General features: G+C 38.4%; 1 protein-coding gene across 3 annotated transcripts in view; it reads left to right on the top strand.

Annotated features, from left to right (window-relative positions):
• igf1ra (insulin-like growth factor 1a receptor) overlaps positions 1-26,008 on the top strand; it is an 89,017-nt gene that overhangs the window by 7,753 nt on the left and 55,256 nt on the right. For all 3 annotated transcript variants that reach the window (XM_052582507.1, XM_052582506.1, XM_052582505.1), the window contains exon 2: positions 1,825-2,388. In XM_052582507.1, the coding sequence (XP_052438467.1) occupies positions 1,825-2,388 (564 nt within the window). The remainder of the gene's footprint in view (positions 1-1,824; positions 2,389-26,008) is intronic.

Genomic DNA, 26,008 nt, shown 5'->3' with positions numbered 1-26,008 from the left:
GAGCTCTTTGGCCTCGGGTCATCCTGGAGGATTCAGTGTGGAGGTCAACTGGTGGGCACGTTTGTGTCAGTCGGCTTCACGCTTCTTTTGTGCCAGTTTTAGGAGATGTGAGACTCATTTAAGCACGTTGCACATATTCTTTATTTATTTATTTATTTATTTGGTGTGTGTATGTGTGTTTTCGATGTGAATGAATGCATATCCTCTTGTCAAGTGTTTTTTTCACTTCAGTTTGGTCTACTTTTGTTTAACTGACACCGTATCACTGTCTATTTCCCACTCTGTGTCTCCCTCCTCTTTGTGTCTTGCCAGGCCGTCTGAAGTTATTAATGGATCCGACCGGAACTGAGGACTAAAGTCTCTCTTTACCAACAAACAAATTAGTCTTTGTGTGTGAGTCACTTCGGCTCTCCTCCCTCTCCCGGGATTGTGGAGGAGAAAAAAATCCTGCAATGAAACAAAGGAGACATGACTCCCGAGTGCAGCCCTGGGGCATTTGCGATGATACGGGAAAGCAAATACTATTTTCTCGTGGAGCAATGATTTCCTTTCTAATTTTGGATGAGTAGAATACACTGTGAGGAGCAAATAAAGATATTTTTAAACAACGAGTTCGCTATTTTTGGCACACCGGTAACCTCAAATGGGATTTAGATTCATGAAGCGTGTCATTTTCGCAGGAAATACTTGTCAGGAAAAGCGGTTTCCACTCCTGTCAGAATAATGCACAGTAGGCAATCTGAGATTGTTGTAATTTTGACCTTCCCCCATTTCTCAAAAGTTCACTGTCTTCTGGACCTCTCAGAGGGCTGTTTAGAGCGTCGTTGTAAAAAGAGATTGATAAGGTTGTTTCTGTGTGGGACCATGTGCTCGGGCAGCCGTGGTTGTGTTTTTTTTTTCACATGGCAGGGAGAAGCTTTTCCATTTGTCTCACAGAGGCCCTACGATATTGTCTCTATCAGAGAAGGTGACCTAAGCCTCTCTAAGAACATAAAAGGTTTAGCCAAAGGAGCTCATATGTCAAGACTATTCTTCTGCTGATCTCTTTCCCCATCCAGGACGCAGCCCTTAGGTTTTTTGATTGTGGTGTGAAATACTCTACTCACTTAGTGAGAATGTAAACCTTCTTGACGTATGATATCGTCCCATGTGTTAGATTCATGCTACTGTTTACCTGCATTATAATTTTTGAAGTTTGTTTAATATAAGCCTTTATCGATTTTCATAATATTACTCATGCACATGTTGATCATATTGGTTGGTATATAGGACAAGCCAATCTGTTTTCCAAAAGCATGTTTTTAATCTTATTTTGAATGATGCATCCATGTATGTTTAATTTTTAAACAATATTTGAACCAAATTCAGCAAGAAACATCAAACTTGGTGGTGACGCATGCTTGACTTTTCCTTTGATTTGGATTGCCTCAACCCCGTCCCTCCTCAAGCAATTGCAAGCTTGCATTAATTTTTAAATGCAGTGTCCACATCTCAAAATCCTGATAAGAACTGAACCAAGCTTCAATTAATTTTTAATTGAAATATTCTTTAATTTAATTTTATATTCCAATATATCTGTAGTTTTTCCTTGTAGTTGTTACTTTTGATTGTGTAAATGACAAATAAAACTTAAAAATATGAATTAATCAAACATGCATGTGAACAATTTGACAGAATGTAGCTAAATCGAATTATAGTTCACTACAACATCATCAACAACAAAAAGCAGCTTAAATAGCTATTTGGCTATTGGCTGCTAACCCTTAAAAAGTTATGTCTTGATCATATTAGTCTAACTGTACTTTTCTCTCTCTTCCTTTCCAGTCTGTGGTCCTCACATTGATATCCGCAATGACATCAGTGAGTTCAAGAAGCTGGAGAACTGCACGGTGGTGGAAGGCTACCTTCAGATCCTCCTCATTGGAGACAAGAACAATAACCTCAACCAGGAGCACTTTCGCACCCTGTCCTTCCCCAAGTTGACCATGGTCACCGACTACCTTCTCCTGTTCCGAGTCTCCGGCCTTGATAGCCTCAGCATGCTCTTCCCCAACCTCAGTGTCATCCGAGGACGCAACCTGTTCTACAACTACGCCCTGGTCATCTTCGAAATGACCAGCCTGAAAGATATCGGCCTCTACAACCTGAGGAACATCACCAGAGGCGCGATCAGAATTGAAAAGAACCCGGAGCTGTGCTACTTGGCCTCGGTGGACTGGTCACTCATTATGGATGCAGAGTTTAACAACTACATTGCTGGGAACAAGCAGTCCAAAGAATGCGGTGATGTTTGTCCAGGTATCATGGAGGATAGCCCGCAGTGCATTAGGACCAGCTTCAATGACAACTACAGCTACCGCTGCTGGACTTCAAACGACTGCCAGAAAGGTAAGAACCTGCCAACCATACTCGATCTCGCTAATGTTTAATTCATTACAGCTTTTATTTCTGATGGATCCACATCTGCTGGCATTTAACATAGCGTTCATTCCTTCACATGGGACTTGAATGAATAGCGGCGTGTATGGTGAAACTGAATGAAGCTTTGCATAAGATAAAGCTAAGTTTAGCTAAACCGATGGAGGGATACTGTTTGCTTTGCTTGGGAACTTGAGGTCTGTCTCTATGGCAGGGTCTTGCCAGGTAAATATTTGGTCAGTGTAATCTATGTTGTGTTGAGAGAGTTATGACTAGACTGTCCACCAGTGGATCAGAGGCATTCAAAGTAGCTGAAGATGGAGGGTCCTGAAGACAAAACAAGGAATTCTGTGACTTAAGGTGATGTTCTGAAAGGAAGGAGCTAAACCCATCTATAAAATATTCTTTTTGAACCCTAAATTATATGTAACTGCACTCATTTTCTGTTTGACTGCTGTTGAATTTGGCTGATATATGCAATTTTGTACTTTTGTATTTATACTAGTGATGGATTGATATAATTTGGCCATAGGTTTGAGGCTCTTCTATGACTTATTGTGCAGCAGTGGTAGGCCTATATATTAGCCAGGGTGATTATTTGGCAATATTGAGAAATTTTAATCAGTAAATGGTAAATAATTTTTGTTTTCAATGTTTGGTGACGTTTCAGTAAATTTGGGGTAAAATCCATTTTCTTTTTTGTCCCTTCAAGTTTGTTTATATTGACCGTTGCGAAATCCTTCTTGGTCAGTATATATATGTGTGTGTGTGTGTGTGTTTGTGTATATATGTATGTATGTATTTATGAATGATGTGGTTCCTACACACCTTCTTTTTGAGAGATGTTTTTTTTTTTTTTCTGTTGTGTACAATTTGTGTACATTTTATTTGCTATTGGCATTAGCAATTAAAACCCATGTTGGTTGACCACTAGTTTATACATTTGTTTATACATTTTAAAGACATCTTTGCTAATTTGGAGTTAATTTGAGGATTTCAGTTTGGCTAGATATTACAATAGTACTTTGATGCCCTAAATGGCACTTTTTTGTGGATAGGGTCAGTAGATTGTGAGAAAACCACCTGGCTGGGGACAAAATATCTTCTATGATTTCTTATCTCTGTAGTCATAAGGTCAGAAGATATGAATGCCAGTGTGTCCCCTACATCTGACCGGGAATGCCTGGGAAATTGGACTACTGTTATGAATGCTTGCTCCCTCTTCCTCTCCCAAGCACACAAGAATGGTGGGAAAAACATAATGGATGAGAACACTACAGCGCTCTCCCACAGTCCCACCCCAGCCTTCAAGAAACCTGCAGACCGTGCAAGTCCCAGGCTCAGAGAAGCTGTGGCAGAGCTGCTCTCCCTCCCCTTTCCCTCCGCCTGAAAACAAACAGAGGAAATCAACCCTCCTCAGAATTGTGCTCTGTTATATCTGGACTGTTTGTTTGTTGCTGGTGGAGTTCTTTGAATCTGACAATCAGGAGAAAGAACAGAGGTGACATGCTGCTACCCTACTGGGATATTTAATCCACAGCAGTGGGCGACTCATCGTGAGTGTCCTTTTTTTCCATTGACTCCCCTTTGCGCTGCTGATACAGGCTCTTCTCGACAGTCCCGCCCACATCGTGTCAGCACTTGCTCCTCTGCACACCTGTTCAGTATGGTAATCTTGTGTCTGAATGCCGTGTTTTTGCCTTTGCAGAGGTGGGGAGGAGTTACTCACTTGTATCCAAGGCTCAAACAGCCTGACAAAGAGGACGACTGGTAGTCACAGCAGAAAGGATGTATTAATGATCCGACTGATTGATCTGTGTTCTCCAAAGAACTCACTGGAACAAGCAGTGGGCTGCCACCTGTCTGATTGTGTACACTTCCCGTCAATGTTTCGAAACCCCAGCATTTTCCTACTGTCGCCCGCTTGCTTTGTTCATGAGGAACAAATGTTGAATGGTGAAAAAGATTGAACCTTATGAGAATAACAAGGTAATGGCAAGGATAGACGAGGGAACTTAGGGGTATATTAAGTTTCCCTAATACTTGTGTACTTACATAGTAACTAAATGTGTATATATTGATACATAGGATCTACAGCTATAATATTTCTGTAACTACACACGTAACAACCTCAAGTGCTTGTGTAACAGGATTATATAACTACATTTTGTAACAATAATATGTATAAGAGTAATTGGAACCATTTGATCCAAGGGGTGGAGATGGGTAGGTTTAGGGGTGGAAATGGGATCCAGGGGGTGGAGTGGGTAGGTAATGTAAATACCTGGGATATGTTAGGGATATGTAAAGTGGGAGGAATTGGAGTTGGTGCACAACTGTAATACCAGTGTACTTACATGGTAACTCCTCAGGAACTGTCCACTTAAAGGTGCAATAGATCTTGAAAAATGCTAACATTAGCCTGATAGCACTGAAAGCGAACGTCTCCCCCTACCTGAAATCGCTGTCCAAAGCCACGCCCCCGAATGCATTTGTGCTCACAGACCAGATTAACAGAGACAACCCTACAACAATAGGCTACATCAGTAGTTCCCAGTTCCAGTCCATGTTCTGAAGTGAAGTAAACCCCTGCTCAGGGAGTAAGGAGCAGTGAAAATGGTGTAGGGATCATATCGATTGGAACACAGCGTAGCCTATTTTAACAATGCAGAAAACCCTTTTAAATATTTTGATAAATTACTGAAATAGATAAATGTCTTTTTAAACAGTTTAACCGATTGTATTAATCTGTCAAAATTCTTAACGGTCGATTAATGGTTATCCGGTTAAAATGAACATCCCTTAAACAAGCCCTCATTTTTGCCAACTCATCTTTCCACCACCTTGCATATAGAAAACAATTTTCACAATCAAATCCTGCCAAAGTCCTGCCTTGCCCCCTTCCATGCCCCCCCCCCCCCCCCAATGCAAATGCTTTTACACTGAAATGGTTCACATTACAGAATAACTGTGGGTTGTGAAGACTGATTCCTGTTGACTTGGAGCTTGAAGGTTTTCAAAAAAAGTTGAGGCCATTCTTGTAGAAACTAATTCTACAATGGGGGAGAATAAGAATGAATTGTGGGCGATGAAGGCAAGTGATGCCTGACCTGCTTTGAACCGGTACTTTCTAATGATTCAGTCAAACCAATTCACAAATCACAGAACATTTTGACTGACCCTGTGAAATCGAACCATTTTTTTTAACCATTCAAACTAAGTGATTCACTAAAATGATTTGGACTTCTGAACACTTCTTCAGTGTTGGTTTGATGGTGGCGTAGCCTCTCCGTGTCGCTTGTTGAAGCCCGTCCGGCTCTCTGTGGAGGACAGTCTTCTCCACCCTTTGGCATAATTGCCTTGTTTTTCTTGTGCACAGATGTTTCTTCAATGGCACGCAGTGGTTTTGTAGTCAATTTGGTTCAGTCCTCTCTCTCTAATTACTGCACCAAGAGTTGCTGTCAGCGACCAATCAGCGATCAGCTCTTGTGTGTTTGTTATGAGATGAGGGTGTCCACAGCAGCCCTATTGTTTGCTTTTTTCTGAAATGTAAGACTATTAAAGCATTCCTTGCCTGTTCTTGCATGCGCTTGTTACCGTCACCTCTGTGTATTTGTGTATCTGGAGTCTATGGACTTTCCATATGTAATGCAATTTCCATTCGCAGTGTTTGTCTTCACTGTGACTGGATATGTATGTTTGTTAACCTTCTTATGATTTGGATAATAATATAGCTCTAGTGATAAGTAAATGGTTTTTGATTTCATTCAGGAATAAACTTATTCTAAGTGGATGTGAAAAGCTGTTGAGTTTATTTCGTGAACAATTCAATTTGGCCTTTGAATACATAAAGCAATTCACTTGGCTGAAAGAACTTTTAATTGGAAATCCTTATGGTTTTTATGACCATTATTGTTTATTATTGTGTATGTAACCATAGCTGTTGAATCCATGTATCATTTATTCAGTTTTTTTTTTGTATTTAATATTGAAAGTAGAAAAATGGCTCCTTTTTAATTTTGTCATTTAATGTTTTCCAAAAAACAAGAATTCAGCTTCATTTTTCATTCAGGGGTAGAAAAATTAATAAACATCTTCTTTCTGCTGATTGGTCAGATGAAGTCAAACAAGTATCTTTTTTACATCAACTAAATATTTTAGTATGTCAATGATTTATTCTGATTGCTCTGTTATCTCCTTTTTTTATGTTTATTGACTTTTACTACTATGATGCTGACACCAAACTGACACTGTTGTTATAAAGTCTAAACAGAGCCCCTGGTGGTGACTGTAGGTATTTTTCGTGCTATGTTTGTAGTGTGAGTCTGTTTGTGTGTGTGAGTGTTTGTCTGTTCTTTGTCTTCAGAAAAGTTTTGTAATGCCAGGTCAGTTGATGGTGGGAATAGAAGGGGGGAGCTGTAGGGGGGAGGCATCCCATGGATGTTCCCGGGTACATGTGAGGCAAAGTTGAGGAGAAATGTCACAGAAATGTCAAGTGTACAAGCACAAAAACAAGACTCCTCCGTGAGGGGGAGTGAACCGTCAGCCCTCCTAAATCTCCGCCCTCCTGCCCGCCAACCTCTCCTCCCTTCCCACTTATTTTGTCTGTTGTTGTTTTTATACTTCATGGCCTCTCTCAACTACTTAATCTCTGTATTTTGAAGTGACCATTATAGCGATATTAATTATCGTGATATATCGTGTTACCAAATACCATAACATGTCTACTGTCAACAGTTTTACTGCCATTTTTTTTTCTCTCTCTCTCTCTCTCTCTCTTCCGGGGTTCTTATCACGGGCTGTTAACAGCTTTAGCCGTTAGATAGCTCTTCTTACTGTTTACACTCCTGGCCTCACTGCCCACCTGCCTGTTACTCTAGTGACCCATGCAGTTGTTTGTTCGCTTTGTTGCCTTGCTGACATCGCATGTTTGTGCTGTTTGTGTGTGTGTGTGTGTGTGTGTGTGTATTTGTGTGCATGTGGGTTTTGTGACTGCACCTACTTTGTGGTCTGTCTGAATGGGCCCCTCAGGTCACTCTGATCCAGACAAGCATGTCTTCCCTCCCCGAAAAACACGCTTGCATACCCCAGACGGTAGAGGGGAGGGGGAGAGGATTGTTGGATAACGGGGCTGAGCCCCCTGGGCTACAGGGCTGCAATACAACCCCAAATAACAACGCAAGCTCCTGTTGTTGTTCTGAAGGCTAGCTGGTTTTCTGATGAAACCTTTTTGAATCTTCTGTGGCTCACATACCTGGGATTGTCTGCATTCCTCAGCTGTGGCACATACAGATTGTAGCTTTCCTGTGTAAAGCAAAGATAAGCTCAGATAGTGCTGTCTAATTACGACTTAACTGACCCTCTCTGCAGAGCAGAGCTCAGTGTCTAGTCATGAGTGATACTGTTTTTGTATTGTTCAGTCCTGGTCATTCCAGATGGTCTAGATCAACTCAGCTCTTATATGTCTGCATATATATGTCTCTGATTATATATATATTTGCTTGTCTGTCTGTATCTGTTGTCTGTGTCTTTCAAACATCCAGTATTTGTTTATCTATCATCGGTCTGCTAAATAGACACAGTTTTCTTTGTCAGTTTTTTAGTCTCTTATCTCTGTGTATCTGTCTGACCTTCACTGATATAATGCGATTCATTCAAATCAAAGGCATACAGAAAACATCATACAGATCATATCAGTCACAAGTGTCACAACTTTCACTTTACTGGAAGATGTATGATCATAAGTTTATCTTGAATGTTTATATTTTAATTCACTCATTGGTAACTCCCCTGTTTTTGTAACATAAAGGTAATTTTGGACCCTGCTGTGTCTGTCAATATAGAAATCTTTAGTATGAGGATGATGTACCTGAATGTATTCTGAAGCAAAGACTTTCACAGTATTGCAGATGTCCCTGGATTTTTGGAAATGTTGAAATCCTCTTTAAATGATTTGCTCTACTCTCTTGTACTCCAGCTGTAATGACAGAAACAGATACATGATGCTATGTGAAGATCAGGATGTAATAGACTTCAGTAGTCTGAGTCGGTGTGTTTTAGGATGATAAAGGGGAAGCACAAGAAGACACAAGACACGGGGGTGTCGAGGAGTGCTGTTCGTTTTTGTCAGGAGGATGTTGTGTCCAGTGTCTCATCTCTGTAGGTTGTGTGTGTAATCACTGGCCTTGCCCAGCCGCGTGGGAGGTTTTACATGTCCAATGTTTTTCTAGAGCTCTTTGTGAAGAAATCTAGAAAACAGGTCTTCTTCATTTCCATCTGCTGAAAAGGCAAACTTGTTTGCTTATTAATATGTAACCAAGTAAACAAAATTAATTGATGTACTGTCCTTCTTGTCGCAAACATGCTGTCTGTTTTTTCTTTTTAGCAACGTCATATGATCCCTTTAAATGCTTCTTATCAGGTCTAGACCTAAATGGAATTATGTAATGATATTTATATTTCTGCTTGCTTATATTTTATCCAAAGTAACTTGCATTGCATCAAATAAAATTATTTATTAAGGTACAATAATGCAGATCACAGTCTCAGTTATTTATTTGAGAAATTGTGCTACTCTAAGGGACATTTTCAGTTACCATATGGATACCGTTGTGTCAATGAAACGACAAAGGCATTTGTTTCTATGGCAGCTGCCATGTGATTGAAGCAGCTGTGGAGTATTTAAACAAGAATCCATACATTCATATTTATTGCCATATACACATTCTCATGCTTCTGAATTTATAGGCTATTAAACATGCAGCAAACATGCTTGAATAGCTCCAGGGTTTGTGATTTTTATTTAATGCAGAGAAGAGAACCGTGGGATTTCTTTTTAGGAAGTTGAGGTTGTGTTCAGAGACTCTTTTGTCGACTGCTAAATCTACAGAGACACATACCCACCCACTTCATAAAGCCGTATGTTCACCCTACACGTTTTCCTGCATGTTTGTGTGTCTCGTCTGGTTGCTTTGTATGAGGAAGGCAGTGAATGTAGGCATACATTTCGTGTGTATGTGCGTGGATCTGGCTGCTGCCTTCTGGCTAGCTCTGAACAGAAGTCGTGATTCATCCGCCGCTCTCGACACTCATTCATAAAAATCAGCACGAATACTACGCTTTCCTTTTGGAGCGCTCAGGGGGCCTGGCATGTCCACAACATGTCAGATTCTTCTCAGACCAGGTTACGTGGCAGGAATGACGAATGCTATCTTCACCACTGTGGGAGTCCTCTCTGCTAGTTGGCAGAGCTGGCGTAGTGTGGCACCATCCGTCTGAATACACACACTATTTTGTGGTGGTTGAATGGAGAAGTTGCACAGGTCATTAGTAATTTTTTTTTTTTTTTTACTTTTTAAAAAAAAAATGTTGATGCCAGTGATCTCCAGATATGATGCTTTGCCTCATTTGTCACTGTGTGAGGGGAAAATAGTGAGATATTATAGAATAAATAAATAAATAAATCTCCCTATATTCTGTAATAAAGCAAATTTAGAAAGAAATAGGTATTGGATTTCAATTAGCACGATATACCGGTAGACATGATTAACTGCTAGAAATTTGTCAAGCGTTAAGAGATTTTGGACTATCATCTTTATCGCAGTTACATGCTCACGTGATGTTGCATTTAAAAAGTGATTTTAAGCCGTTGAAATGAAATTAGCAGTGAAAGTGAACTCTTTTCGCTATGTACATGTGCTCTCAGAAAGACACGTGTACATGAAGACGGTTAGTATTGAATGGAGTTACTTTTGTTGCTTTGTAAGCCTTGAACGGTTAAATACAAACACTTGTATGTGTCAAAATACCTGTCTTTGCAAGTATTCTTGTAAACACAGTGATTCCGGTATTAAGGGAAAGCAAACAGCTAAGAAACAAAAACACATGTAAATTAGATCGGGGCAGCTCTTAAAGTGACAGCAGTCTTATATTCCTTCTGTCTGACGTTATTGTTAATGAAACAACAAAAGAGAGAAAATCCCTCACTGTTCCTGACTAAATAACTTTTGTAACTTTAATATGAATAAATCTATTTTTAATTTACACAGTGAAGAACTTTATACAATGCATTTCTTATTTATTTGTTCAACTGTAGTTTTTTTGTCCTATTTCTTGTAATTAGTTTATTATTCTTATTTAATCATACTTGTCTTCAATGAGTACATTTTTTTTTTCATTTAGACTGGTATTAGTTTTTTGTGATATTGACACTGGTGACAAGAATTATGAAATTTCTGTTATAAAAAAAAAAAAATATATATATATATATATATATATATATATATATATATATATATATATATATATATATATAAAATGTGTATATGTGTCGTTATTGTAAAATTAAATTTCTCATATTGTGGTATATGTTTTTGTTTCTATCACCGATTCCTATACAGGACATTGCAATTTATTAATTTATTATTATTATGAAAAAAAATTTAACACTATTTTAGTTTGAACTTATCTTTTAATTAATCAAACAAGATTTGGCCAATGTGAGACACGGCCACCCAAAAGCACTGTTTCTGTGTGACGGCACCTGCTTTTTCTGTGCTGCAAGTGTCCTGTCAGTTGCTTCAGTGATGGATTGCATCTTTAATGGATGTGGTGTGACCTCATGTTGTCAGAGAGAGGAGTTATAGAGATTTGATTCCTGATTTGAAGGACTCGGAGCTGGTTCTCGAGACTCGAATGGATCGAGAGGGCAAAGCAGCTGACAGGAAGGAGTTCATGACCAGGGGTGAAGTTACTCACGTATCCTTTCTTAAGTGTGGTGCCACCTGTTTTTCGCATTAGTTCCAGTGTCCCTGACTGCCTCCAGCACACCCTTCACATTTTACATGCCGATGACTAGCCTAAGACTATTATTGTTTTTTTACATCTAGCTGACTAGATATACTGACGTTTCTGTCAGAAGTGTACTGTACATAAAACAAACACTTGGGATCAAGTGCTAAAATGTATGGTATTACATATATGATTTTACGTATATAGAGCTATTCACTGTATATTTAGCATATGCTAGAATTGTCAGCAAGAATCATCCTTTTTAAAATAAATATATATGTATTTTTTTCAGCAAGGATGCATTAAATTAATTTAAAGTGATGGTAAAGACTTACATTGTTACAAAAGTTGTTCTTTTGTACTTTTTATTGTCAAGAATAATGATTCTTGAACAGCAAATTGGCATGTTACAATGATTTCTGCTACCATTGTGATTCTGCTATCACAAGAAAAAATTACATTTGAAAATTTATTAAAACAGATAATTATTTTCAATTGAAATAATATTTCATAGTAATGCTGCAGTAGCCATGTCTGATCTGAAAACAGCCTAAATATTTTGGTTGAGGCTGATCTTTTTAATTAATTGGATGATTCATCTCACAAAATTGTAATTTAAATATTCTTTCTGAATGAAGTGGCTAAGAGCTTCTTTAAAATGATTTTTATTGGTTCGAATAACTCTGAGGCGCACATCCTGAAAGTTCAAAGTTCACACGCTTGAGCGTGCTTGTTTTAGTAACTGTGTGTCAAGCTAAAGTCAAGCCATGTGTCAGTTTTTGTGTTCATCTATGGCTTTTTTTCCCCTCCTTGAGAGAAGCCACATGCTTGATTCATAGTATGTGCATGTGGTGTGCCTGAACATAAATAATACACTTGAGCTCATTATTGTGGGAGAATGTGCGGGAAGTGTGAGGGAGTTCAGTGTCTCCGCAGGCATGTAGTGCTGTGAAGATGAAAGGCAGTCATAAAATTACAAAGGAAATCATATGGAGTTACTCAGCTCATTGGAATATCTCTGATAAGCTCAATCCCTCTCTAGCCCTTCCCTGAATCACTATGATTGCTTCCCCATGATTTATTTGTATTTCTTTTGAAATTGTTAAAGATGTAAGTGTGTAATTTTACATCAACTGACTAGAAATAACTCTTTTTTTTATATTTTCGAAAGAAATGGGAGCGAGCGACTGCCTGTGGATAATTTTTGGCTGTGTTTTTGCTGTGGTGTCGTTGGTAGTTGCCATCAATATTAATAATAATACAAAAATCGTAAAATATTATATATTAAAAGAGGAAACAGTTATTTTAAAATATTATTTCACATTATTATTGTTTTTACTGTATTTTTGATCAGAATTGGTGAGCATAAGAGACTTTGGTTATGCTTTATTTTAAGGTGTCCTTGTTACAGTGCAATTAATCATTTAAGAACTGAGTAATATTAATTAACTACATGTACTTACTTTATGGTTAGGGTTAGGATTAGGGTTTGGCTTATGGTTGCTTGCATGTAAATATGCATAATTAAGTGTTGTTAGAATAGTAAGTACATGTAACATGTAATAAAGACACCTTAAAATAAAGTGTTACAGAGACTTCTTTCAGGAATATTAAGAAATAATACCAAACCCATTCTTTTGAACAGTAGTATATGTTAAAAGGGGTTTGTTTAAATTAATAACTGTAAGTATGATGTATGATTGAATGTGGTACTGTAGCTTAAACATAAGCTTTAATATCATTACATTGGACTCTCTCTCTCTTTCTCTGTGTGTGTGTGTGTGTGTTTTTCTCTCTTTCTCTTACTCTTATATCATCCTCAGGCTGTCTGTCATTGTCAGTGTCTTGTTGAATGGGCACAGGTGGCATGGCATGGTTCCCTTCTGCCAGATGGGGACTTCCTTGGCCGGCCTCTGCTTCTCGTAGGAATCACCAGTTGGCACGTGACGATGCTTTAGCTTGCCAAGGGTGAGTGGTGCCATCCATCATTAGTCTGATGGATGTGCATTCACCTGGTTACTTCCAGGTTTCGCATATTTTAGGAAGCTGGCTTATTAGCCGACGACAGGACTGACATATTTCTCTGACTGTCACCTTCAGCGTCATAGCTTTTTTCAAGAGACTGAAGGTGTGCCAGATGTTAGATGCTTTATTAATGGGTGATAATCCATTCTCATGTGTCCTTAAATACCCTGAACTTTACTTAGAGTGTGTGTGTGTGTGTGTGTGTGTGGTGTTGATGGCCAGCCAGTGCTCTGTCTAGGCCGAGATATCTGTGTTTCCCACGGGAGAGAGTGGCGAACGCAGGACAACCCCACCACGCGACATAAAGGTCAGGAGAATCACAGCTGTGCTCCTGTGTCAGCGCACACACACACACACACACTCTTTCTGAGCTGTCTGCCCGGACATTTACTGTGTCAGATAAATTTAGACATTTCTCGAGTGCAAAACAGCAAGGATATATCCACTGCTTGGTCAAATGAAAGAAAGAGGGCTTTGTGGGAGAATTTCCCCTCGTCTGCGGCTTTCGTGGTTTTCTTTTATTAATATGCTCATCTGTGATTTGTGGAGTGATGAATGGTGAAGGGACGGAAGGATTGAGTGCACAGGAATCAGCCACTTTTCAGTCTGAAATTGGCTGAGATTTGTTTCGTTTGAGAGCTGATCTGTGACATGCAGTATTTCATGTGTCTTAGAATGAAAGGATGTCATGTCTGCCAGTTTTGGGAAAAAACAAACAAACACACGTCTAGATTAAATCAACAAACCCTTTTTCACCCCAAAAAAAGCATTTTATTGATGTTACGAAGTTTTTTTCTTACTACTTTTTTTATTTATTTGAGATTTATTTGTTAGATTTGTATTTAATTTTATTTTTAAAAAGTTTTTAGTTTCAATTTTAGTCTATTCTAGGTTTTATTTGTATTTTTTTATTTTTTTGTGGCCTCAAAGTTAGTAGTAATAGTTATTCGTTAAAAAGCTGCATCAAATTTCTCAGGTGCCAATCTTTGTTTTTTAATGACATTTTCATGTTTAATAAAGGTGGTTTATAACATGTTTTACTTAGAATATATCTGACAAAAACTAAAATGATTTTAAGGCCAATTGAATTTTTTTTTTTTTTTTTGTGGTCATGTATTTTATTTGAGCTTCAGTTTTTCCAAATGAATATAGTTTTTATATTTATTTACGTTAATAAACATTTCCGTTTCTTTTAGTCTGCTTCTGTTTTTCCTAGTTTGTCTCACAGTTATTGCAATGTGTAAGATTCTGGGATTTCTCTTTTTTAGTTCTTGTGGGAAATGTTATTGTATGATTTACTGAAGAAGGCTTGCTGCCATAAAATTTGATTGTCAATTGGTCTGTTGCAAAATAAAAATAAATGTCATTAAGAAGAAACAGTTAGTGCGGATCCTTTATCTTTAAGTGATGTTACTGGTTGATCTACGCACCCAAACTAAAGTTTATTGCAGTGATTTTTCGGTAAAAAATCTATCAAATCTAAAATAAATTTTTCCCCGTAAGTTTTGAAGTGACATTTATGTTAAGTTAAGTTTTTAAGTAAATCTACTCTATTTGTTTAGATGAATATGTTTTCCTCTGGTTTTTATTCATTGCTTTAGGTGCTGTCAGGTTTATCACTTTGATTGACACCTGCATTTAGTTTCGTTCCGCTTTAATGCATCTAGCTGTTTTTGAATGCAAAAGCATCCCCTTAGAGCACTTTATCTGAAGATCAGAAACTATCATAGCTGGCAAGGATAGAAAAAACTGTGCCTGCATTTACCAGAGCAGTTACAAAGTACAGAAACCGTTGCCTTAAAGCAAAAGAATCAGTCAAAAATGCTGCAATTAATTGAGCAGGTCCTCAAGGATGTTTGACCCATAGCTGTGCTGCTGATTTGGTCCTTCAGGAGCTCTATAGAGCAGATTACACATAAAACAACGTTGCCTTGACTTTATCATGTCGTTCTGATATCAGTCCCACATCCATTTTAGTAACACACAGGATTGTATTGGTATGGGCCTCAGTAAATATTGATCATGCCATCTTGAGTCCAATAAAGTTCATGAAGCTATCTTGAGAACCTTCTGGCCACTCGTATATGTGAGAGAAGAGGTGACTGCGTACAAACTGGCTAGTCTATTTTGAAATCGGGCTAGATAAGCCATGTAAAGAGACCAAGATAATACAGTTAAAGCATCCTGTGTACAACTACCCATCCAATCTCCTCCTGTCTGTTTTCTGTCAGCCATTAGCGGCTCGTGGGTGCTGGAGGTGCATTAGGCTGCCTTTCATCTACGTTGGTACTTATGTTTGAGGGTCGACTATGCAGGCAGATAAACACACTGCAGGCCTTTGAAACCCTCCTTCTCTATCATCATTTACTTAGATGTAGTTTGGTGTGTATATGTTTGTGTGTTGAATGAGTGTTTGTTCGTATGTGCGCACTCAAATCCTCTCTTAGATGATAATAACAAGCTCACAAAGCCTATCACTTGTTCTTTCTTATTTTTTCCCCATGACTTTTAATGTACCTTTTTTACTTTTCCACTCAAAAATCTACCATGATTACTGTTAGTCTCATTGTGAATGATTCTATTGTGTGCATTAGTGAACAAAATTGTTAGTCTTCGTAATCTGGTATCAGAAATAATACATTTGCTCTAAAACAACTTCCTTTACAGCTGATGTCATCCAGCCCTCTTACTTTTTTCAACCATATAAAGACCAGTTTTCACCCAATTTCAGTGGAACCTGAATGATAAAATAAAGTCCCATTATACATTTATTTTTATTTTCATGCAAATATCATTCAAATGTTTGGGATTGTTATGATTATTTTTGTTGAAGTATATCTTATGCAAACCAAGTCTGTATTTATTTAATCAAAAACGTAAAAAATGATTTCAATATATTTTAAAATTAATGTGAACGTTTTCTTTGTGCGCGAAATGTATTTTCATAGCCTCAGAAAATTACAGTGTCAAATGGACTATTTTAACAATGTTCTTACGACCTTTCTGGGCCTTGAAGATGTCAGTTGCGTTGCTGTCTACACAAGGTCAGAAAGCTCTTGGATTTCATCAAAAATATTTTAATTTGTGTCCTGAAGATAAACGAAGGTCTTATGTGATTGTAACAACATGAGGCTGAGTAATTAATGACACAATTTTCATTTTTGGGTGAACTAACCCTTTAAATTCTTTAAAAAGAAAATCATCTTGATCCCAAACTTTTGAAGATTTGGGAATTATAATGAATTGAGAATGGCTGGTTATATTGACAGAATTCTCTAGCATGGTGAAGTAATAAATACCACTTTATATATTTATTGTCTTCCTACTGAATGAACTTTTTCTCATATGATGTGATTTGCATGCAAACCAAGCCAAACATGTACATACTTGTAAACAAGTTTGGTCGGACATTCCTTTCCCATTCCTTTGCTTGAGGTTTCACAGGAACTTTTGACGGATTTGCTTGTTTTGTCCCCTTTTCTAAAGTAAACACTCTTTGTGCTGTTATTATTACAGTATATCTGACCAGGAGTCTCTTCTTGCTTGCTCTCTGCCTCCTGCCGATAACGTCCCAGGTTGACCACATTTCTATTTTGATTTGTTTTGAAACCATAGAGAAAGGGCGCTTTGCGTAACGTTCCCAATTCAGCATGCCTATAGCACTTCAGCATGCCTTCTTCATGAGCAACAAGGATGCCAGATTTCCTTAAAAAGCATGTGTGGTCTAGATGAATCTGTTTGTCTTTTTTTCTCCTTTCTGAACTCTCACACAGAGTGCTTTACCTTATTGCAGATGCTTCCCCTAAATAGCAGAGCTGAGCGAGAGTGGCAGTCATTACGGCTACATGCCGAATGTGAGCGTTTATACAAAAATTCCCGTAAAACGTCAAAAGCCCAGCCCCGAATGTGAGTCCCAGAGCTGTGACCATGTGGACTGCAAGTGTTTTTTGCAGAACACAGAGTCTGCTTTGTTGGAAAAGCCCGCAGCATTGTGAAGGTTTTGCTTTGTATATGTAAGTCAGTCATGGGCCACATAATGTGGCAAACATTTACCCTCCTTTTAGTTAGATTTTTTACATCACCGTGATTAGGAGAAGTTGATTGGCTGTTTTGCGACTCCATAGACGGCCAGGCTGTTCTCACATAAACGGGCAATTGTTGTGAGTTGATTATTAGATTAAGCCCCCTCACTGACCTTTTGCCCTCCGCTGTTTCCTCTGCTTGTTAACATCGGATATGTGACAGATTGCCATCTCTGGACTTTTGGAAAGGAATCCAGTGTGTTTTTTTCTCCCATATGGCCTGTTAGCATCTCTGTACTATATGGCAGGGATCAGTTGCTGCCTGCAAGGGATATATTAAATCAATCGGTCATTCATGTACACTGGTTTGCATACAGCTCCATCATAGTGCCATAATCCAGGTTATATGGCCTCAAGCAGAGGAGAGGATGAAAAAAACGGATAAAAGAGAGATGTGAGATGGAAATGACAAGACAATGAATCATAAAGCAGGTGTTAGACTTCAGAGGAACGTGTATCAGGATTTCCACTGTGCTATTTGCAAAGCAGCCCGGTGTGACTCCAGGCCAACTGATTTATTTGCCTCTGTCTCTTAAAGGCATAGTTCAACCAAAATTGTTCTTGTTATCATTTACTCACCCTCATGTTGTTTCAAACCTTTCTTTGTTCTGTGAAGCAAAAAAAAAGAGGACTGTTTTCTGTGCAGTTATGTTTTCATACAGACATTGGAGAATCTGCTGTGTCTTGGGACAGTGGAAAGAGTGAAAACATGTTTTAATGTTTTGTGGAACAGCAGAGGATGGTTTCCCAGTCAGAACATTTTGTTTCGCTTAGCCGTCGCCACTGGACAAGGGTTTACTGTAACAGCAGGACATGTGGTTGCTTGAGGATGCAACACTTGGCCTGTGATGATTGGGTTCGAGAAAAATGTTTAGCATTTTCTTCTGGTCAAGCAATCCGACGACACCGGGGAGTTCATTGTAACCTCAGGATATGAGTTCTCACTATATTTATACATTTGAATGTGATACAAAAAATACAGTGAAAGGTTGAAATATTATTATGATTTCAAATAACACTTTTCTGCTTAAATGGCATTTATTTCTGTGATGGCAAAGCAGATTTTTTGGCATCATAACTGCAGTCTTCAGGTCACAGTCACATGATCCTTCAGAAATCACTCTAATATGCCTATTTGGTGCTGAAGAAACATTTCTCATTATTGTCAGTGTTGAAAACAGTGCTTAATATTTTTATTTGTATGTTTTTATTTATTTTTATAATAGAAAGATCTAAAGAACAGCATTTATTTCAAACAAATTTCTTTAGTAAAAGTCTTTACTGTCACTTTTGGTCGATTTAACACATCCTTGCTGAATAAAAGTATTTAAGTATTTTTTTAAGCATTTACTTGCAATTTCAGAATTAATTTTCATATACAGTTATGTGAAGCATGGGAACCAAGCAAACAACCAAATATCCTGTCGCTCATCATCTGTTGTAGTTTTGACTGTTTAAGACTTATTAATTCATTAATTGTAGAGTTAGAATCAAACTTTTACTCACTTCTCCAGTCAACTCAACAGCCTGGGAAACTGCTTTGAGGAATGTGGAGGAAAATGCTCCGCCCCATGATCCCTTCTTTCTCCCTCTCTCCCTCTCTCTCTGTCTCACTGTCTGTCTCTTCTCTTCTTCATCTTTGATTCAGGTTAAAGAAAGAGTTGAGTTATGGTCATTATGACCAGAGCTTTATTTCAGCCCTCTCTGCCCTAGGTGGGTGCCTGGGCTTTAAAAGACCCTTCCAGCCTCTATAATGTCTGGTAATGCACTGCTATGGAATGCCATTGAAGGGTTTTTTTTCCCCTTTGTGAACATGTGATACTTGACAATGTTTTAATGAACTATAAAACTTTACCAGCTCTACCTGCTTATGCACCAACAATATTTCCGACCTCCTGGGATGCTTTCAAGATGGGCCTGTGCTCCTTTAAGTTCAAGTTGAAAACATGCTCAGGAAATACTTTAAGTGTATTAAACTTGTAAGGAAGTTCTGCTGTTTTAGCGATTACAATCTTCCAGATATCTTGCATATAAAAGGTGCTAGATGTCCAGTTGTTTTTTAAACTGTGGATTTCACAAGAAATTAATCACTTGGCTTTAACCGTAGCAGAACAATCGCACATAACTTTCTGGCTTATGCTGCTTTCCTCCTGTTTCTTGGAAAGTGCTACACCACCAGGTTTGTGATTGTGCTCTGGGTTGTGTGGAAATATCAGAGAGCAGGTCCACTCGCATATACAGTACATGCTCCTGTAAACGTGCTCTCAGCTGCTGCCATGGAAACAGACACTTCAGCACGGTGAACTCCTGATTTTCTTTTGCCCGCGAGTGTCGGAAAGTGGCGCATGCTAGCGTGTTTTGGCTCCTCTTGAGCCAGTGCAGTGGGAGAAAACGACCTCTAGGGGGAGGGAAGAAAAGTTAGGCAATGCCACAGCTTCTTTTTAAGTTTGCATTGCCCTAAAACACTGCATGTGATTTATGGATTGAGAGCAAACTGTGCAAGTCGCATCCCATCCCTACACATTAGTATTTGGGTTGATTATGACATGTAATGTGCAGTTGTTACCACAAATTTACAATCATGTCATTTCAAACTTGGGTTCATACGATGAAAAGTCAATGGTTGGCAATGTTGTTTGTCCATCTTCTTTTGTGTTCAACTGAAGAAAGTCATTCGTAGAGGTTTGGAACAACATGAAGGTAAGAAAATGATGACTATTTATTTTTTGGTGTGCTATCCCTTAAACCAGTGGGAGTAATGGGACAGAATGTTGTCTTCCTGGCACTCCATGTCCATAATTGTAGCCCTGGTATTGTGCTGAGGAGAGCATATGTGTTTTCATCCCTTTCTCTCTCTCTTTCTCAATTTTTTTCCGTGTAGTGACACACCCGACAAAGGAATCTCGGATGGTTTTGACCAAATCTGGATTCCCAGAGAAATTACACATTTGGCTTGAAGTAGCAATTAAATGATTTTACTACTACAGTCAAAACACAAGCATGGCATTCACCGTAAAGGAACCAAGATGGGTGACGGTTACATCAGGCATCTGTTTTCCCCCCTGAAGTCTGGGTTGGAAGCGAGATGAAAGCTGACAGCTATTGGGTTTGTCGCTCTGCTCCTTGGCTGCTTTGTGGCGGAGTTGATCAGTGAAGAAAACACACACACACACACACACTCTCTCTCTCTTTTACAATGCAGCCCTTTGTTTTCCTGTCAGTGAGTTTTCGTTTAATTGCTTGGCATCTGTCTCCCGGATGGGCTGCGGGCATCCTTACATGCTGGAGGCATTTCTCGTTGGGGATCACATGGGATGGGGAAAATGCGGTTGTTACCTTGTTTGCCCGAGTGGGACCTCCCACCGAAATTAGGGCCATATTTATTGTATTTATTTACAACCTCAGTCAAGTGCTTCTATATCTCTCTTGTTTTCTAGTTCTTTTATGTGTCCTGGAATTTTACTCAAAAACCAAAATGGTCAGTGGGAGTCATGTATGGAAACAGTTGAAGCTGAAGTTTTATCAGCCAACCCTCCAGTCTTCAGTGTCACATGATCCTTCAGAAATCATTCTAATAAAATTCAAAACAACAGCTGTCATTTTAGATCAATTTAATGCATCATTGCTGAATAAAAGTGGACCAAACCTTTGAACAGTAATTGATGGAAGATGCCAGTTGTGAATTGCCATTTTCAACCTATTTCACTTCCATAATGTTTGCCAGTGAAATTGAATATTTGGCTACAGCAAACTTGATCTTATCAAATGGAAATTGATTGGATGGTGGACGTTACATAGCAGAATGCAGACTGAATGTGAGTTATGTCTGTTTGGTTAATGGTTAACATTATCTTACAGCCTGTGTGCCCCAAGGGATGTCAGTGGAAAGAGATTAAATATGACAAAGCCAACATCCACAGATGAATTGCTCACAATTAGACCAGAAACCTGCTCCATTCTGATTACAGTTTCGACTTTTAAAAATGACAAAATTGCTGCTGTTTGCAAGTAGCTGTTCTTATCATATCATTCTCATCATTTGCATAAAAATAAACACTACTAATCTTTCTTGCATAGTCAAAAGTGACTGTCACTCAAGTGTTTGTGAAATTTCCAACTCTCTTTAGAAGTGAATGACTTTCAGTTGCTTTGTCACTTCAAGTTGCTGTCCAGTTGAATGACTCTGTAGAATTAGGCATTAAGGGTTTCCTAAACTTTCAAAAGTGATGCATATACACCGCACAGCTTTCCACTTATGAGTGACGCTATAAGTGGAAAGATATGCAAATCTTCCTGCTGCTGCTCGTAGCCCTTCTCTTCACTGTTTTAGTTGAGACATAAATCTTCTATTTGAGTTTATAGCACCCCATCCAGGAAAGACAACACCGTGCCAGTGTTATTTAGAGGAAATCCTCCTTCACAGTTTTCCCTGGCATTTCCCCTTCCTGTTGTTGTTTCACACCACTCTACTTAAAGTGCTTCATAAATCACAGTGTCAGAGGATCACCATTGAGAAACTTGCAAGTTGATAACCCGGTATTGAGTTGCTAAAGTGAATTTTGATCAGGTATTTTGAACATCTTTAGTCACTTTTAGCTATTTATTCAGGAAAAGCAACATATTTTGGCTTGAATATTAGTAATGACTTCTTTCGATTCCTCTTTAGGTCTACTTTTTTGTAAAACAGCTGTGGGACTGAAAGCCTCTGTTCACCCTGTGAGCCATTTTTTACTTAGTAAAGCTAAAAATCTGGACATGATTATATAAACATCACTTTTTTTGGACAATGTCACTCTTTTTTTCCAGTAGTAAAGACGGTAGAGTAGTACAATCTTTATGTAAGGACAGAGAGGATGCAGTCGTCTCCTGCCAGCATCCTATCCCCCTTTCATCTCTTCATCCCATTTTTTCCTTCTTTTCACACGCTTATCTGTATTCTTATCCTCTTACCCTCTGCTCCTCTCTATGGTAAGGCTGCATTGTCAACACTTTATTCCCTTTCAGTTGTTTTCACAGCTGAAGGGGAAAGTACAAAATAATTCGTCCATTTTAATGAGCTATAAAATTTAATATTGTGGGCGGGAGGACCAAACTGTACACTTTAAAACAGCCGATGAATAACATTCTGTCTCACCTCTATTACTTAAACCAGACAGCCAGATGCTTTGTCAGTCCCGGCTGACTGTAGAGACGTTACGTACACTGTCTTGGATCCAGGGTCATTGTGAGATGTCCAGCCACGTCCCCTCTTACCTGACCTGCATTAAAAGGAGGATCATGAGACTTGCCGGATGAAATAAAAGTGGAATTCAATTAATCTTCGACCTCTTTGCACTACTCCAGTGGGCAAGATTTACACCCTGGGCTTTACACAAATCTAGTTATTTCTGGCCCATTCTTTCCATCTTTTTAAACTGTTAATCACTAGCACAGTGGCAGGTAGGATTTCTGTTGTTGCTTTAAATCAATACAGAAGGGTCTTAGGGTGCTTTCACACCCCCTTAGCTAGGTTCGTTTTGGCATATGTGAACACTGCTATCGCACTCGGATCTGCACCAAAACAAGCGGCCCGAGATCGCCTGAACGGGGTGGTCTAGGCTCGACTGAAAACAAACTCTGGAGCGGTTTGGTTTTAATGAGAAAGCAATCTGATCCAACGGACCAGTGAACCAGGCTATATCACAATGTGTGTTGCTGGGTAATTAGTTCCTTGAAAAGCAGTAGACGATGTCTGTGGGTGAGCACGTCTTCACGGCATTCAAAATCAAAGCACGCCTTTTCATTTTATATTGTCATCTTATTGCTCTTCGTAGTAGGTGCATTTTACCAGTGTTTTCCAGATGAATTCGGGACTCCTGCTCAAAATGATAAACTGATAAATTTATATAACGACAGCTACAAAAAACCCAACAATAAGCCCTCAAAGCTGTTGCAGTTCCATCTCGACTGATAACAGCTTATTCTGGCAAATAAACCGTTGGTAACACTTTAGAATAAGGTTCCATTAGTTAATGTATTAATTAACATGAACAAACAATGAATAATACATTTATTACTGTATTTATTAATCTTCGTTAATGTTAGTTAATGAAAGTACAGTTATTCAATGTTAGTTCATGGTAATTCACAGTGCATTAACTAATGTTAACAAGCACAACTTTTGATTTAAATAATGCATTAGTAAATGTTGAAATTAACATGAACGAAGACTTATAAATGCTGTAGAAGGATTGTTCTTGCTTAGTTCATGTTAACGAAAGTAGTTAACTAACATTAACTAATGGAACCTTATTCTAAAGTGTTACCAAACCGTCAAACTTTCACCAATGAGAGAACAGTTTACTCGCACGTGACTTGTATTAACAGTTTTGGTACATTAAGAAACATAACGTATGAAAGTTGTGTGAAAGCGAACTGCACCAAGAATAAAAAGCAACACTGTAATAATTTGAATCCCTTTTTTGGAAGAAAGCAATCGATCTACAGTTGTGAAAGTACCCTTAGCTGAATGCTGACGTAAAAATGTATTTTATTTTTAAATTTAAAAATACTGTAACCAACAGGGCACTCAGTATTCTGTGACGTTTGTGTGCATTGGGAATCCCTTTTTTTTTTTTATAAAGCCAAGGTAACACTAATTTCACATACAGCACACAATATATTGGTCGACCACTAGTTGTATGTCTGTTTCCAGTCTCTGAGCTGGAGTACTGAATGAATGCATCCTTGTGATGAGTGCTTGTTGTGTGGGCGTGTGTAGTTTGGATTCGACTGTTTCCTGATCCTAGAATAGTGTAAGTGGAGATGCCCGCACACCCTCCGACTCTTTTCTCTCGGGGTCTCATTGGGCCCGTGCCCCACCACCTACTCTTGTGTGGCCCATTCAGGAAATAATGCTGTAAATAAAGACAGAGCTACATTTCTCCATCTCCGAAATAGTTCCAGATTAAAGTCTCTGTATCATCTGGATGTAGAAGTAATAGTGCTGAACGCACTCGTGGGACAGGCACAATTAGCTGTGTTGCATTCCACAAATATAATACAAATATTTAGACGATGGAGCTCTTTGAAGTAGAAGGAGCAAAATTCAACTTAATGCCACGGTGAAGATGATTCATTTGGAATGATCAGTGTTGGGCTTTGTTTTAGAAACACCATGTGTGTGCAAACATGTATATATGTAAATATCAGCTGAATTGACGACGTAATAGTTTTTCATGGATTGCGCAAATGAAAAGCAGAGAAAAATCATAACACAATTTGGTTGCTGCTGAAAGTCGTGCCTTTCAGTTAAAAGATTCACTTGCCTTTTTAAAAGCCTGTAGTAACCTAAAACATTAATTAGCCAGTTTTTAGCACTGATTTGTAAAAGAAAGAATGATCTGAAAGGCTGCAATGTAGCTGTTTTGGAGATTTCAGTCTTTCCTTGTACAAATAGATAGGAGCTGTATCTGTATGCTCATTACTTGCATAATTTAGTTTTATTCATTTTATTTCAAACCTATGTATTTTCACTTATTTAATTATTATAACATTTTATATCAGTTTTTGGCTTACAGTTTAATTTAAGGCTTTTATTTCTTTATTTATTTGTTACTTTATTTGCGTAGCCAAGAGCTGACAAGAACGTACAAGAGTAACTGACTGATCAAGTTATCGTCTCATGTTGCTGGGACCGCGGTTCAACTTAAATCTGACAAAGCATCTGTAATATGGTTTGCTATAAATAACATGTAGCCCTAAAACAAACAGGGTTCAGCTAATATGTGTTTCTGTTGATGGATGCAACAGCGATGAGAAAAAAAAAACCCAACCCTGTTCTAATCATTCGCTTTTGTTCATTTGCTTTTTATTAGAAAGTATAGTTGTTCCATAAACAAAGCACATACAGAACTGTACCGAAACAGTGACTCTAAAACCGTGAAACAACCTGAACCGTGAATAAGTTGAACGGTGCCACCCCTAAGACATACAGTGAATACGCTCTCAATTTTATTCTTTTTTTTTAAAAATAGCTGCCCTAAGACATTACCAAGATGGCAGACTTACCACTCTTAAAGGGACTTTGACAGCTCTTAACCCATATACATTATAAGTGGGTATCATTTAATAGATTGTTATGCTGTTTATGTCTTCCTATGCAGTATTTCACTTGTGCGTGTATGTCAGAGAAGCCCTTTGCGCCTTTGCGATGAAAGGAAGGAAGGTAGACTCTTCAACTTCTCTAGCCAGCAGCTGCAGCAATCTGAGAAGCCAGAGAGATGCGTGAGAGGAGTTGGGCAGCAGTGGGAGCATTCTGACACCCCTGGAGCTGTGCTTCTGGGTACAGGACGTGTCTCTTGCATGTCAGAGATGAATATATATTTTTATTGGTGTCATTTTATGGACAAAACCATTAAAACATCTTCAAAATGCCTTCTTCTGTGTCCTACAGAAGAAACTAAGTCATATCATGAGGGTTAGTAAATAAGTCATGAGGCTGAGTAAATGATTTATTTTTGGATGAACTATCCCTGTATTAAAAGGATACAGTCTTAATTTCCCTGTCTTAATTTCTTTTAAAGATTAAACAAAGTCTTATGGGTTTGGAACAGCAAAGATGGTGAGTAAATGTCTCATAATGTCTACATTTTTGTTTAGTCTAATTGATTTGCATCTTCTTCATTTGCTTTAAAAACCTTCATCTACCCACC

This window comes from Carassius gibelio, chromosome B18 (assembly GCF_023724105.1).
Source record: "Carassius gibelio isolate Cgi1373 ecotype wild population from Czech Republic chromosome B18, carGib1.2-hapl.c, whole genome shotgun sequence".
NCBI lineage: Eukaryota > Metazoa > Chordata > Actinopteri > Cypriniformes > Cyprinidae > Carassius > Carassius gibelio.
This window is presented reverse-complemented; position numbering and strand designations above follow the sequence as displayed.